Source organism: Mixophyes fleayi, chromosome 1 (assembly GCF_038048845.1).
Source record: "Mixophyes fleayi isolate aMixFle1 chromosome 1, aMixFle1.hap1, whole genome shotgun sequence".
In the NCBI taxonomy this organism is placed as follows: Eukaryota; Metazoa; Chordata; class Amphibia; order Anura; family Limnodynastidae; genus Mixophyes; species Mixophyes fleayi.
In genome coordinates this window covers 119,538,748-119,554,029 of record NC_134402.1, presented here as the reverse complement: position 1 = coordinate 119,554,029, position 15,282 = coordinate 119,538,748, and the positions used below count along the sequence as shown (strand labels likewise).

General features: G+C 39.7%; 1 protein-coding gene across 4 annotated transcripts in view; it reads left to right on the top strand.

Moving 5' to 3' along the window:
* Window positions 1-15,282, top strand: part of C1H4orf33 (chromosome 1 C4orf33 homolog) — a 120,304-nt gene that overhangs the window by 93,251 nt on the left and 11,771 nt on the right. For 2 of the 4 annotated variants that reach the window (XM_075199856.1, XM_075199845.1), the window contains exon 10: window positions 1,467-1,518. In XM_075199856.1, coding sequence (XP_075055957.1) covers window positions 1,467-1,518 — 52 coding nt within the window. The other 2 variants (XM_075199867.1, XM_075199876.1) reach the window with 2 other exon arrangements.

Below are 15,282 nucleotides of genomic sequence, written 5' to 3'. Positions count from 1 at the left end.
GAATTAGCTATGGTGCTAATTGTCTGCAGGTAAAAGCCTGCAGACCAAGTTATATACAGCTGTAGCACTGGGCTTAAGTTCAGTAATGTACAGGTCAGAGACATGTTGTAAAGTAAATGTAAAAAGTGATTTACTTGCATGCTTTAACGTGTCTGTATCCACAGAGCTGATAGGGGTGGCTGTGCTGATTAGGAATTACAGAGCACCCGAGGATACCTCCTTTAAAGACAAGGTGGGAGTGTCACCTGTCAGTCAACCAAGCCTGTGGAAGGAGACCTGTGTATTTAACCTGGAGTTGTGCTCTTGTCAAATGTGACTGACGCTGAACTAGTTTGCCAGTCAGTAGTGAGCTGGGCTATGTCTAGTTAGTGTTTAGGGTCACCAGGAGGTGCAAGTAAAGGTATTGCTTGCTGGTGTCATCCTGACAGAAGTGTTATTTATTGTGATGCAAACAATAAATATATTTGATTTAAAACAAGAAATTTTTCGTGTTGCTGATATCTGCTTGGTGTTCTTGCAACAGAAGGTGACAAAGTGCCATGAGAAAGGGGCGTTTTGTTACACTATATATACCATGTATTTTTTTTACTGAAGATTGGTAACTTACATACATATTAGCCACATATATATCAAATATAGCACTGAATAACAAAGGAAACATCACCTAGAGAATGAAAACCTACAAGTCATCTAAGATGACCAAGGTAACCAACCATATGTTGGAAATAAGTCTTAAGCCCTATCAGTTTACAATTTATCTTTTTTAAGTTTTGGAATATCTATCAGATTAATTAATTATCATATTGCTGCCAGGTGGAGGATTCATCCATATTAATGTGACAACGCATTAAAGAGAAATTGTATCTATTAAACAAAGCTGACTGTAGAAAGATGGATATCATATATTTACTGCATGCAAATTTCCCATAGTCCATTTTTTTCTTTTGTCCCTGATAGAGCCAACAACACTGCAATGCACGAGGTATTTTTAAACCTGTACTGTACCAGCTTTCATACAGTATATTCTGCAGAGGCTCTCAGTGGAGAAAGGGATCCATCCAACCTACGGATCATTAACTAGCAGAGTCTAACGTTCCCTATTTTCTATCAGGTGGATGGAAATATTGTGCTTGGTTTAGATTAGATATATTGTAGAGAACGGAAACTACATTCCTTTTGTGACATCAATATTTGCATTTTCCAATGATTGTGATGCTGTGCTTTTTAAAAAAATATGTTTCATTTTCTTTAATTAATTTATATGGCTTATTAGAATACCCCTATTTGCCCTCTAAATGTCTCCCCTTTTTCTGGGCTCTAGATGAATTTAGATTAGAGTTTTCATTTGTAATGTTAAGATATTAATTCAAGAGCCTTGAATTCTGGTCCATTTTCATTAAATACAATAAATATTTCAGACTCCTTTCAATCCTTTATTCACATTTGTACAATTATGTTCTTTCTAGGCATGGGCAGCATCTGGTTCTGCTGCTGTCTGGAGTTGGAAATGCTTTTAAAGTGAGTACGACAATGCAGAAATACAAGTATTTTTTAGTTACAGAAAAAATAAAATACAAATGGAATCATGTGTAGTAAACAAAGAAGTGCATTGGTACCGACTCTTCAACCTGGCATTATCACACTGTGAATGTCATAAGAAAGTCTGATTTATAATCGCTCATGAATTACCAGTTCCCTAAAACTGGAATCTGCCATCTTTCTGAATAAGTGTTGCTTTGACGGAGGTAATTCAAACGGACATTAGTGCTGTGTTCTGCTCCTTCATGAGGTGAAACAATGATCATCCACATTCAGTTTGAACACCTCCTTCCCACTGGCAAAAAACATGAGATGTATTCAGGTCAAACATATTTAGAAATGGCAAGACTCATATGCAATTCATATAGCAGTCAATGTTAAGTACATGGAAAATAGGTATTGAAAATATTAATCCCCAGTGTCTGTAAAGGCAGAAACACATTGCAGAATGTTAATTGTTCATCTGCTTTAGCGTTAATGTGGTTCTGTGGGAAATTCATTAAGTGGAAACTTTATCCCCTCAAAAAACAGGTTAATTACCTTCAAAAAATGTCTAGTGTCTGCTACATTTTTTTAATACTGCATATCTGCAATCTTCTACTCTTATGTTACTAATTGAACAAAATACACTATTCCTATTTCAGAATTACATTACTGAAGGGATATATTTGTATCAGTAGTGTAAGATTAAATATGTTTTGTGTTTGTAAGCATATTATAGTTTTATTATAGTGTTAGTAGGGACAGTGTAACGCAAATGCAATGCATCTAGTACATGAAAGATGGAGATGGAAATATGAAAAGTTAATGTGTACACAAGATTCAAAAATGAAAGACTCTAAGGGGTATATTTACTAAACTGTGTGTTTGAAAAAGTGGAGATGTTGCCTATAGCAACCAATCAGATTTTAGTTCTTATTCATTTAGTACATTCTACAAAATGACAGCTAGAATCTGATTGGTTGCTATAGGCAACATCTCCAGTTTTTCAAACACGCAGTTTAGTAAATATACCCCTAAAACTAAAATCTACATTTTATCATATAACTACTGATCACCTCCTCCCATGCGCGTATCAAAGACTTCGCCCGCGCTGCCCCCCTCCACTGGAACAAGCTCCCTCCCTCCATCAGAACTTCCCCTAATCTGTCCAGTTTCAAACGGGCTTTAAAAACCCACCTTTTTCGTAAAGCCTTCCAGTCTCCCACCTAATTACCTTCCTTTTCTTCTGCCTCTTCCCCTTCATTCCCCTTCCCCTATCCTCCATTCCTCCCTCTCTCTCCCGTATCTTTCTGTCTGTCTACCTTACCCCTTAGATTGTACGCTCCTTTGAGCAGGGTCACCCCTCCTCCTGTCTCACCACTGTTAACTCTGCTCTCCAGCAACCTGGTCGTCCTCCTCGAGGACCCTCTTCCCCCTGTCCCCTCCCTCCTCTCCCCCCCCCCCCCCCGGGGGTCTCCCTATTATCCGTGCCCTCCCTCTTGAGCTCCGTCGTACGCAGACCTTCCCCTCTCCCCTCCCCCGCCCTTGCTGTGCTTTGAGCTCACTGAGTTACTGTGCTTATTGTTTACTGTACTGTGCTGTCTCTCCTTGTATTGTAATTTCGTTTGTCCCTGTACGGCGCTACGGACACCTAGTGGCGCCTTATAAATAAAAATTAATAATAATAATAATAATAACAACTATACACTCAAAAATATTTTCTGTATGCAAAAATGCCTGGAACTTATCTGATAAAACCCAGTCTGAATAGAGTGTTTAAGGCAGGACCCACACTACACAATAGTATTCCTATACAAATTGGCAGACCCAATTTGCACATGCATAAGTCTTTTAAAGGACATGGGAGGGCTAACAAGGTGGGGGGGGCACTTTTGTTTTTACAGATCAGTAGACAGATGGACCAGGTCACTTCATTGCTGCCTTTAAAGAACTCAGTTGTGCGTGATAGCGTTTTATATAACATTTATGTGGCTTTGTAACGTTTACATAGCCAGAGTAACCCAATACAAATTTTCGTATATAGAATTGTCTGAAAACCCTGTAGTGTGTACCCAGCCTAAGTGGCAGTAATGTAATAACACTGGTAACAGGTACTAAGGTGCATTAAAAAATCAAAACAACTCTTTCTGTCCATCCTGCCCATTGGCACTCCTCACCCTTGACAGTCAACCCCAGGTTACCCCCATGCTAACCCGACTTGCTCGAATGATGCTGCATGAACTTTTGTGCATACTGTTGTAGCTGTGCAAATACTGCATGCAGTGGTAGATTAGTCAACCAGATTGGTGGGAAATGGGAGTCTCAACGTGACAGCTCTGAAGCTCAGTTTACACACTAGCAAAGTCAAACATTAAACACAGTGCAATAACTACACTGGCTCCCCAATGCATCTAACTACAAGGCAAGTAAACCTGCTCTAACATACATGTAAGTCCATGATAATATAATTTTAGCTTCTGTGCTTGACCACCTATGGTTGGAACTATATGTGGAATGAAAAAGCAACAAGATACCAACAATGAATGGCAGGCATAGTGTGTAATGCAACATATCAGTGTTTGTGAATCCGATTTACTACTACTTTTAGACTAGGAGTTGGTTTTCCTTGACTGGAACGTCCCTTCTACCTGAAGATAATGTCTGTGAAGCAGTTCTATAGAGCTCTATTGAAGAGCAATGAACGACATGCGATGCGTTTGTTTCACCTGCACTGTTGCTGCAGGGGAAATGACAGCACGGTCATGAACTTGGACATGAATGTGAATGTTTTATTGAGAAAGGATTTTACAAAACGAACAATGCATTTAAGTAAGCATAGCCAGGGAAGGGAGATACATTTTTCAATGTGCTTCACACATTGCTGAGTATATAACCTGTAGATCTACTCAAGTACAAAGTTTTTTTTATTCCTAAGTGAACTTGCTAAAAAGCTTGTTGTAAAAAGTGCAGTAAATCATAAATGTATTTTAATTTCAGGTTTTAATGTAACAATTTTAATAATGTATACTGTATTTACTTTAATGTCCTAATCATTAGAGAATACAGCAGATGGCAAATGATTAATCGGCAAAAGCAAATTAGGCACAGCAAATGCATGTCCAAAATGTGGTCCCGCTTATTGCTGTAAGCTAGCTTGTATATAGTTATATTAATATAACAAACTCTTTTTTTTCAATGCAATTAGCACCTAGTGTGGCTTTAATCCAATGACAAACACTATAAATATTATACATACGCCTCCTCACAACTAGTTCATTTTTTACACATCTCCAGGAGTTTTACCCCTTATTTGCACTCTATAGATTTTTTTGACTTTGTATCTATAAGCCACTGCTATCATTGTTGCTTTCTGATCTCAGTGCAGATTACTTACTCTTAGGATAGAATACATATTTTGAAACAATATAGTACATCATTATATTTTTGAAACTGTATATATTTTAGAAGAATTCATATACAATTATAGGATAAAAGTATAAAATTTAAATGCTAAATCATATATCTCATATCTTGTACAGAGAGTATCCCAGTGGCTGCCATACATTACAGATGGCTTCCTAGTGACCGCCATATGCATAGACTGCGTGAACACAATATTAGAGCGGAGCCAAGTGACCACCAGGCAATACAAAGAAGATCCTAATGACCACAATACAGAGAGCATTTTTGTGACCGCTACGCTATATCATTCCCCTCATTACTAATTAACCCCTCCTCAACATCATTAGCTCCTTCAGCATCATCATACCAACTCAATTATTATTATTATTATTACCATTTATTTATATAGCGCCACTAATTCCGCAGCGCGGCACAGAGAACTCACTCACATCAGTCCCTGCCCCATTGGGACTTACAGTCTAAATTCCCTAACACACACACATACACAGAGATGGACAGACAGACACCCACAGACAGACTAGGGTCAATTTGATAGCTGCCAATTAACCTACCAGTATGTTTTTGGAGTGTGGGAGGAAACCGCAGCACCTGGAGGAAACCCACGCAAACACGGGGAGAACATACAAACTCCTCACAGATAAGGCCATGGTCGGGAATTGAACTCATGATCCCAGTGCTGTAAGGCAGAAGTTCTAACTTTAAAATCATTAACTCCCTCATATCCATTTTAATTAACTCCCACCTTATCAATGAATTCCATTCATAATCATTAACACCCTCGGTCTCATCAAAAGAAAATTTAATTAACATGTAATTAACTACACTAAGATCATTAACCCCTTCACCATCCTAATCAAACCCAATCATAATATCTAGCCCCCTTATTGTGAATAGTAACTTTCCTAAATTATATTCTCCCTTCCACTCCTACTCACCTGTGCTGATACGATTTTTCTTCTGCTTGTTACTAACATTAAACGCAGCTGCAACGTGGAGGAATGAGGATCCCACCAAATCATGTGAGAAGGAGGCGTAATCTGAGAGAATGTAGGGGCCATGCTGTAGCAATTATTTATTATTATTATCGTAGGTGCCACAGTGCTCCGCAGCACCGCACAGTAGGGAAAGCAGTACATACATAAAACAGTGACATACAAGGTAGACAAAATAAATGCAGACATGAAAACGAAGGGTATGGAGGACCCTGCTCATTAGAGTGCTTACATTCTAAGTGGAAGAGGGCACAGCTGAACCAAGAGGAGCAAGTGTGGCAACAAGAGGAGCAATAAGCTACAATGACCCTACAAGTGGAGGGATTAACTCAGTGGCCAGCTTTTGGTTTTTTTAATAACAAGAATATACTTTTTCGAGTTGGCCACAGACTGCCCAATTCTGTCACCACCTGTTTATAGATAAAAATTGAAGGAAAAGAATAAGTAAGTCAGGCAGCTCCTTGAGGCCTAGTGGATAAACACCTGATAAGGTCTCTAGCAAATCCGCCCCTGCCTTGCACCATTGTCCATTCACCCTTCAAATGTAGATATTACTGGCTTCAAGACTAAGATGAACAACTGATCAATTCCTTAATTTGACAATCTAACTTAAAATAATTTACGTTATGCATAAAAAGAAAAAGCAGCTAAGCACCTAACTGGTACTAAAAAGTCAATACATGTAGCACCAGAGTTGCAGTTTACAAATCCTAACCAATAAGGGGAAAGGCACAAACTAGACTACATTGAACGAGTACCAGCTGTTGGGCTACATGGATAGATTACAGACATCCAAAATTGCCCATCTCAAAAGCTGTGATGGTTGAAGGCAAGGTGGTGCTCGTTAGAAACTGTTCTTGAACAGGATTTTGGGATCTGTCCCAACAACGTTGAAATGGTGTGTGACCAGGGCGCTCATACATCCCTCTGAGAAGCTAAAGAGACAGCTCAGTACGGAATTCCATTTAGAGCTCATGAGATATCTCAGTGAGGAGATGTGGCGTGCACTAGGAGGCAGGTGAGAGAAGCTGTAGGCCTAGTTTTGGGAGAAAATTGAAAGAGGTGGGTGGTCTGTTCTTAGGAGAGCAGAGCTGTGCCAGACAGTAGCTCAGGAGATTCTGTGTGTGTTACAGAGAGAAAATAGTTCTACAGCTGTAAGAACATGAGGTCTTGTCCCTGAATAGCTGGCACCATGCTAAGAGATCTTGGTGACTGGCTGAAGAAGGACTTCAGCAATGGAAAGATTTTTACCACTTTTTAATCTAGTGTCAAAACATATAGTTCACAGTCCCTGAACTGCCAAAGCCTGTCTTCTGCTAGACACCGTGAAAGTAAAAAAAAAGTCTAATTTTTTTTTTTACATTAAATACATAAATTAGGATGTTCTTAATGCGTACTGTACATACAATGCATTTTTATGGTCTATCTTGTAGGATACACATGTGCTAGCTAGTGACATGCACACTTGTACTTACACCTGCCCTGTAGCTGGTGCAAATGATACGTTAGAAACCAACCCTATTTAGGAAACACAGGACTTCAATTGGCTGCATCTGTGAAGGTACACCGTTACAGCGACCTACGTTCATCCGCCCTTTCTGCCGCGTTTCACCCTTCAAGTTGTAGGCAGTTGTAAGTATCACTTGCATTCTGACAGGAATTGCATTGAACTTCGTTCATTGGCTTAAGGTCCATTTCTGGGCATACGTAGAGCTATTTAATGCAACATACGACACACAAATGGAATATATGTCCAAACATGAATCAGACCCACAGTATCTAAAGTAACTTGTTTAACTGTTTTGCTGCAGAAGACTAGTGAAAAATTATAAAAGTTGGTGGGTACTGGGCTGAGGTGGGCTATGCTTATTTGATGGTTATGGGTAGACCCACAATTGTTAATTTTGCAGATATTCTGTGCACTGCTTAAAGTTGTCCACTCATTTTTTGAAATCAAATTAATATTTTCACCAACGATTGAAAGATGAGCATGCGGATTCATGTGTACACACCTACACAATTTACCTACAGATCTGTGATCTTAATCTCTCATAACCATCTGTAAGACCAAAAGATCTGTAGGAAGTTTAGAAAACCAAACCAATAGATGCGTTGTGTTTTGGTTCAATGAAACATGATCTTGGGAGCGTACTCTTGCAGTATCTGAACAAACAGCTGTGAATCGTGTGAGCTGCATGCAGGGCCGGATTAAGGGAATGGAGGCCCCTGGGCTAAGGGGGCCTCCATTTCCCCATGAGGGCCCCCCCCCCGTGATCCGAGCTGCCTGTGCCCCCGCTTCCCCCCCATCCTCCGGCACTTACCTTCTTCTCCGGCGCGCTGTATGCTCTTTACTGTGGAGATCTCGTGAGAGTGAGACTCACGAGATCTCCTCAGTAAGGAGACTACAGCGCGCCGGAGAAGGACCGCAGTGAAAGTGCTCAGCAGCACTGATCGCGCCGGGGGCGCCCCCGCCCCCGACCGATCAATACTGCTGCTGAGCACTTTCAAGGGCCCCCTGGATGCCATAGGCCCCTGGGCTGTAGCCCAGTTAGCCCTATGGTTAATCCGGCCCTGGCTGCATGATAATTGCATAGATGTGTACCCAGCTTTAGAGTGCTTTCATAGAACACAATCACATGTTGCCATGCAATAATTCATACAAAACATAGTATTTGACAACAGAAAATAACTTTTTTTAAGTTTTGTGTTTACAGTTAAAAACAAAATTTCAGGTGATTAGATGAGCAGTAAATGTTAACTATTTTTATGTGAGCTGCAACATTGTTGCAATAATGTATTTAATTTACAGTAGACTTAGGTGTCTGCCAAGTTCTACTATAGTGAACAGGGAGAGACAAAAGGGAATGCACGGACTCTGAATACTAACTTTTCAATCTGAGCTGATACATGTCAGCTGAAATCTCCAGCTCACATGTAGATACATTAGACAATATTTGAATATGTGCAAGCAAAAAAGTTAACAATAACTTGTAAATAATCTTTTTTAACTTGGTTTATGAATTTAAAAACAAAATGTATAGCGCACCCATTTAAAAACAATAAACGTTATTTTGTTTCATTGCCGATGTTTTCAAATAAACTGTGCATGCATATTTATTAGGCGTTATAGCTAAAGGTAGCAGAATAAAATAGAAAAAGACAATGAAGTATTGTGCTTTGGGGCTTGAGATTGAACATGAGTTTAATACAGTGGATGATTCTCCGAAAAAGAACTGGCATGGAAGGTGATATTGTTGACATGTTAGGTAATTTCTCAAGGTCATACTTTTAATTGCATTGATAACATTACTCAGAGTAATTTTCATTATCGCATTCTGTCATTTGCGTACTGCTGGCAGTTGGCGTATTACATATCAGCTCTTTATTTTCATTTTGTTTGCTTCTGAGGATAGTAAATTTCTTTGATCATTTATGCTGCTGTCTGCAACATATATCTTGCTAATAGCGGACCATTTATTAGAATAACGCCAGAAAAGTCTTCAAATCCCTTGTAAATTGGTTTCACAAATTTTCTTCAATCAAATTAATCAAACGCTACCTGAATATCGAGCCCAGTACACATTGTATAGATTTTCTTCCATAGGACCAAGGACCTGTTTTAAACATCTGAACTCCCCGTTACTGCCCCCAGGCCACATCATGTTTTGAATAATGGAGTAATTTATTCTGAATAATATATTATAGGATATGTAATGGAGCTTGTCTCAGACTAAAGTATTCCTTTAATATATGGCAATAATGTTTCCCATTGCCCAGAAGAATATTAATACTTCATTTTTTGATTAGACAGAAGGGTTAGGGCAAATATCTGATCAATATGCATTGCAGATGCTGACAAACATCCACTGCTAAGCATTAGTGTAGATGTGATTGTTTAATGTTGGCAGTAAGATGAATTCAGCTTCTAGCATGCAGTCAGGCAATCACAGCCAGAAATTGGACTGGCATCTGTTTGCTTTAAAACACAATAATCAGAGTTTCAGAAATATCACTTAAAATGTCACACTGGTTAAAAAAAATCTACGATAGGTTTGACTGGTGGATAAAAAAAGTACAGTAACTCTTATAATGGCAAGTATTGCAAATTGTACTTAGAATCCTGCAGCTGACATGTGCAAGGAACAGTGCTGGAAACGGTTCAAGTGTTCCGTCAGTATATATTTGATTCAGAACTGAAGGATTGATGCATTTGTGTTCATTAGTCATTTTTTTTGTAAACTAAAGATAAAATAACTTTACAAAAATAAACACTTTCTATCTTCTTTTAAGATCTAATATGGCCAGCTTGAATACCCAGTTAAAATACTTCAACTGAAATACAATATGAATAAAAATAGCCCTGGGATATTTGATAAAAGAAAAAGCAATGTAAAGCAAAGGCGCTAAGAAAACACCACTTCCATGTCTTGCTTTAACATTTCAAAGTCCTGGGATTACTAGGAGAAATTGTACTCATGCACCATGGGTCTGAATGGACTCTGAGGAGGGACAAATTATGAATGCAGTGGTACCATGTGCAAGAAGGGGTGGTCCGTGGGCATGGACAGGTAAAGGGATTTGTGGATTCGGCCCCTGGAGCTCATTGGTATCATGCCTGGGTGTGTCTCTCTGGGTGCAATGGTCCCACAATTTAATGAGACTCATGGACCTATGTGCACCCTACAGCCTTGGAAGATACACCAGTAACTCTAAGACTTGTTGGTCTCCAGACGTTTGTCTCCAGACAAAAGTAAAAGAAAGAAACCTGACATTATATTACCAGAAGCCTATAACCCATTCCACAACAATCTCCTCTTTTACAAGCTTCTGTGCATGCTGTAAAATATATGCGTAGAAAATAATATATTATTCTTAAATCAACAAACGTTCTGGTCAGTGGCGGAACTACCATTGCTCCCTACCTCCCTGCACCGGGCCCACAGCTCGCTAGTTCCGACTCTGGTTCTGGTAAGCACTTAATTGTCTAACTAGACTCCAGGAATCAGGGATTTAACTTTGCACTGAACCTTTGTATATAACTATTTTAGGTGAATAAATAAGCAAGATGCAAATGGGTGGACTAAACTTGTGAGAGGGGACCTTATATTGGGGAGAGGGGTGAATGGGAAGGGAGAGGCTCTTTGGTAAAATGTCACTCCTTATCACTTTCTTGAGGCCTGCTGTACTACATTATCTCTCCCATTAGGAAATCATACACCAAATGTTGCAGGAGGGAAACACTATTGATATTCTTCTTTAATCTTCTGTTAGGACTATTAAATAATATACTGTGTATTGCAATGTTCCAATATATTGATAAGAAAATGTTTTCACATATGAAGCAGAATGGCAGCATACAGTGTTCGTTCTTACCTTCAGTTCCCACGGCAGCTCTGTTATAGAGTAAAGTTTAATTATTTGCTTTAAGACACAATGTGTTTAGGTCCCATTGGTGCTATTGTGATGTTATGAAATTCTATATGTAGACTATGTAGCTTTTTTTTTATAAATCAAAGCAAAATAATGGGTCCAACTTCAAGTGATACAATATACAAAAGTGGGGTCTGCGCTCCTAGACCTGTAGGTAAGCAGCCAATTGGGATGTGGATGGGGCTAGTCCTAATCCCCAGAAATTTCTAATAGTTATGGATAGATACCCAGGCGCTGGTGTGATATAGGGATACAACATGCATAGGTAAATGGCTAACAGTAAATTTAATAATACAATAGCAGTGTAAAATAATGTGCCGGCACACTTAATTGTATTGACAATAATTAGTACACCAAAATGCATAGATACAGATGTGAAAACATAGACATAGATTGGAGTCCACTAGCATACAGAAAATGCAAAAATACCACAAAGGCTCAATGGTAGCTAGCCCCAAAAGAGTTCCATAAAGAAGGAGCAACTAAATCTTATGTAGGGGGCTTGATAATCCAAAATATATATTGATGAAAAAGGTGCTATGCACCAGAAGCAGAAAAGTCTTGAGATTGTTAATTTCCAAAAAAACACATGTGCAGAGCACTTAGTGTGATCATAAATGAGTTCATACACCTAGTGTAAATAGGTAACAGCCGAACAGCCACTGACCTATATCCAGAAGGAATCTCTGGTACGATCCTGGTCCTCTGTTTTGGTTTCCACGTGCGGCTGGGCGTCCTTCCCGGGTCTTGCTGCAGTGTGGTGAGGAGTTTCCAGGCAGCCGCCCCTCCCCTCTGTACAGCTGGATGGTCGCGTCCCTGGCAGATGCCGCGCGTATTGCGCATGCGCAGAGGCGCGTTATCGCTGTTTGGATGTTTGAATGAAAAAATAAGTAAAAAAGATCTGTGCTCCTGAGCTTAGAAGTGTACAATGTAGCAATCCTACGCGTTTCACCCACGTGGGGCTTCGTCAGGGATAATGTAAGGCTCCTCAGTAAACTCTTTTTATGGGAGGTAGCTTTGAATGAACGAATTCCAATTGGGTCCTCAGCTGGATTGACATCTGTCTGGGGCGGTCCCCTAGACATATGTTCAGTATGATGACTACAACTCCCCATAAGAGGTTACACGTTAAACAACTTCAAGTGATGGTCCTTGAAATAAAGGCAAACCAATGTACTCTTACTGTCATGTGTTTTATGAGACTTTGATGATGGGTCAAATGAGCAGTAGATTAGGTAAAAAGCAGAAGACTGGCATGTTTATTCCTGAGGTTTTACGTGTGCAAGTGATGCGCTGTAGGTGGACCATGACAGTGTTCAGTGTGGTCAAGATTATATTCACACTACCCTATGCAAGTCTTGCTCTTAGTAAGTTATTCTAATACAAAATGGTCTGATATAGGACATTTTTTTTTAAATGATAAACTATATCATGTCAATTATGCTTAGTGTGGCCATGCCCATGTGTATGAATCCACAATATCTACAGCTTTTACAGAGCATTTCTGTTACCTAGAACACTTGCAAGCCTATGAAATTATGGATATTATACTGCACAGAGCACCACTGTCCCAAAGAAAATGTCTACTTTCTCTAAAGTTTTAAGATATTTCTGGTATATTATTTAAGGTAGAGACGGTCTTTGTGATATGCAGGGGCGGATTGGGAACTTAAAGTGGCCCTGAAAAAAATTCTTGAAGTGGCCTCGTGTGGGCGGGACCAAATCAACTGTAGGTGGGGCCAACAAAAAAGTAGGCGGGATTTAGAACTACTAAAGTATGGTTGTAGTTACATTTAGGAAAACCTAGATGTGATGATTTAATAAACATTGGGTCATTACTAAGGCAATGCAGGGGAAAGACTGCCTGTCCTGTGTTATACAAATACATGAATCCTTTTGCATTATCTGCGACTGGTTTATACCTCTGTGTTCAAACTTGTTTATTGCCTACCAACACATCCTTCCAATATTCCTTTCATAGAAACATATTTTACTTTGTTTAATAAGTTTATCTAATATGAAACATGTTGGCACAATCATATCTGATCAGTAGCATATGAGCACCTCACGCACTGATGCATCTTCCCCTGACATCATGAGCTGCAAACTACCAGTAAAATCTGGTGATATACTAAATGCAAAGGAGGCAGGATTAATGATATTTTCAGTGCAATGGGGGCTGGCCATATGTTCAAGTGATCTGAGAATGGGATCAGTGCAAGGTAAAAGGCAGGAATGGAAACCACTAATGTATGACCAAGCTGGAATAAGGCTCTTGGGGGGGCCTGGGGCACTTAAAACAGGGGGGTTATCATATTGGATACATTTTAGACAAATACACAAGCAAAGCTGTGTGCACTACTGTTAGTTCCACGCAGCTCTGCCTTCATGTGAAGTGGGACATACCTTCCGACCTCCCCGCCCCAATGCCTTCACATCCACACATTACATAGCCACATGCCCCCCTGCCATCAAATCCACACATTACATAGCCATATTTCCCCCTGCCATCACACACACACACACATTATATAACCATATGCCCCCCTGCGCTCACACATTACATTTAGAGGCCCCCCCTACACAAACATTACATTACTTTTAGAGGCCCCTCTAGACAAATATTACATTACATTTAGAGTGCCTCTACAAACACATTACATTACATTTACACATTACATTACATTTAGATTTAGAGGCCCCCTAGACAAACATTATATTACATTTAGAGGCCCCCTACACACAAATATTGTGGTGCGTGTCCCATGTGACCTCTGCAGCCACACATAGAGGAGTGAGGTATCGCATTCGCAGCTACTAGGGGGAAGGTGGCTGGTCCCAGGGAAGGGTCAGCTATCAACTATACCACGGAGTCAGCATCTCGGACTGGTTGGGGTTGCTCCCTCCCTTGCCCCCCCCATTCAGCATAGTTTCCGGTTGCCAGGACTAAAGAGATCCGGGCGCCCGGTGATTCAAAGAAAAAAAATTAATGGACAAAAAAAAGAAGAAAAAAAAAGCAGCCTATGGATGGCCTCATTAGGCCATCGGCCTACCTGGAAAATTCCCTGTAAGGTCTATGGCCAATCCGCCCCTGGTGATATGTGTCACTTTTGTGTGCTTTAATTAATTTTTTGACATGGGTATTTGTGTGCATGAAAATGCATGAAGTATTGTGCATAGATTTTAAAATTATTGCCCCGATTAAAGAATAGGACAACTCTAGAGTATTAGCATCTCCTTAGCATTCTTAAAATAACCCAGTCCTTCTTGTGTTATTGTTTTTTTGCAACTTTTTTGATTGTTTGTTTATGGGCAGTTCTGACTGATTCATTGGATCTACATTATGCACTGTACTCTGTTGTAACTGCCATGTTTGTTACATATTCTTTTACTAAAAACTTAATAAAAACCTTTTAAGTTAAAAAAAAAAATAACCCAGTCCTTTTAAAGGAGAAACAGGCCTTGCTGCTCTCGGCTAACTAGGGAATGTACCAATATTTGTGCACTCCCCGCTTCCACAAATCGGGTTTAAATATATTGTCCCTGTGCAATTGCAGGAAAAAGTGCATTCAGTCTGTTGTTAGCTTGGAACACCTCAAACCACCACCTGGACATGCAGGTCCATGGGCTCCTAGTAAAAAGGGCATGCAACATCACAATCAGACATATGCGCTGTATGGTGCATTTTGCATCTGTACAACTGACAGCTAAACATCAGGAGCAAAGTTGACGTTAAATTTAGGCCAAAAACATATTGGACGACATTTATAAAATCTCGAGCACAGATAAATGTTCAATTTCAGCAACACATTTGTAAGAGCTCTTATTACGGTATATAAATAATAGCTTTTGTATATGTGTTGTTTTTATTCGAAAAGCACATGATACTCAGCTTCACCTTCTTACACTCCTGGAC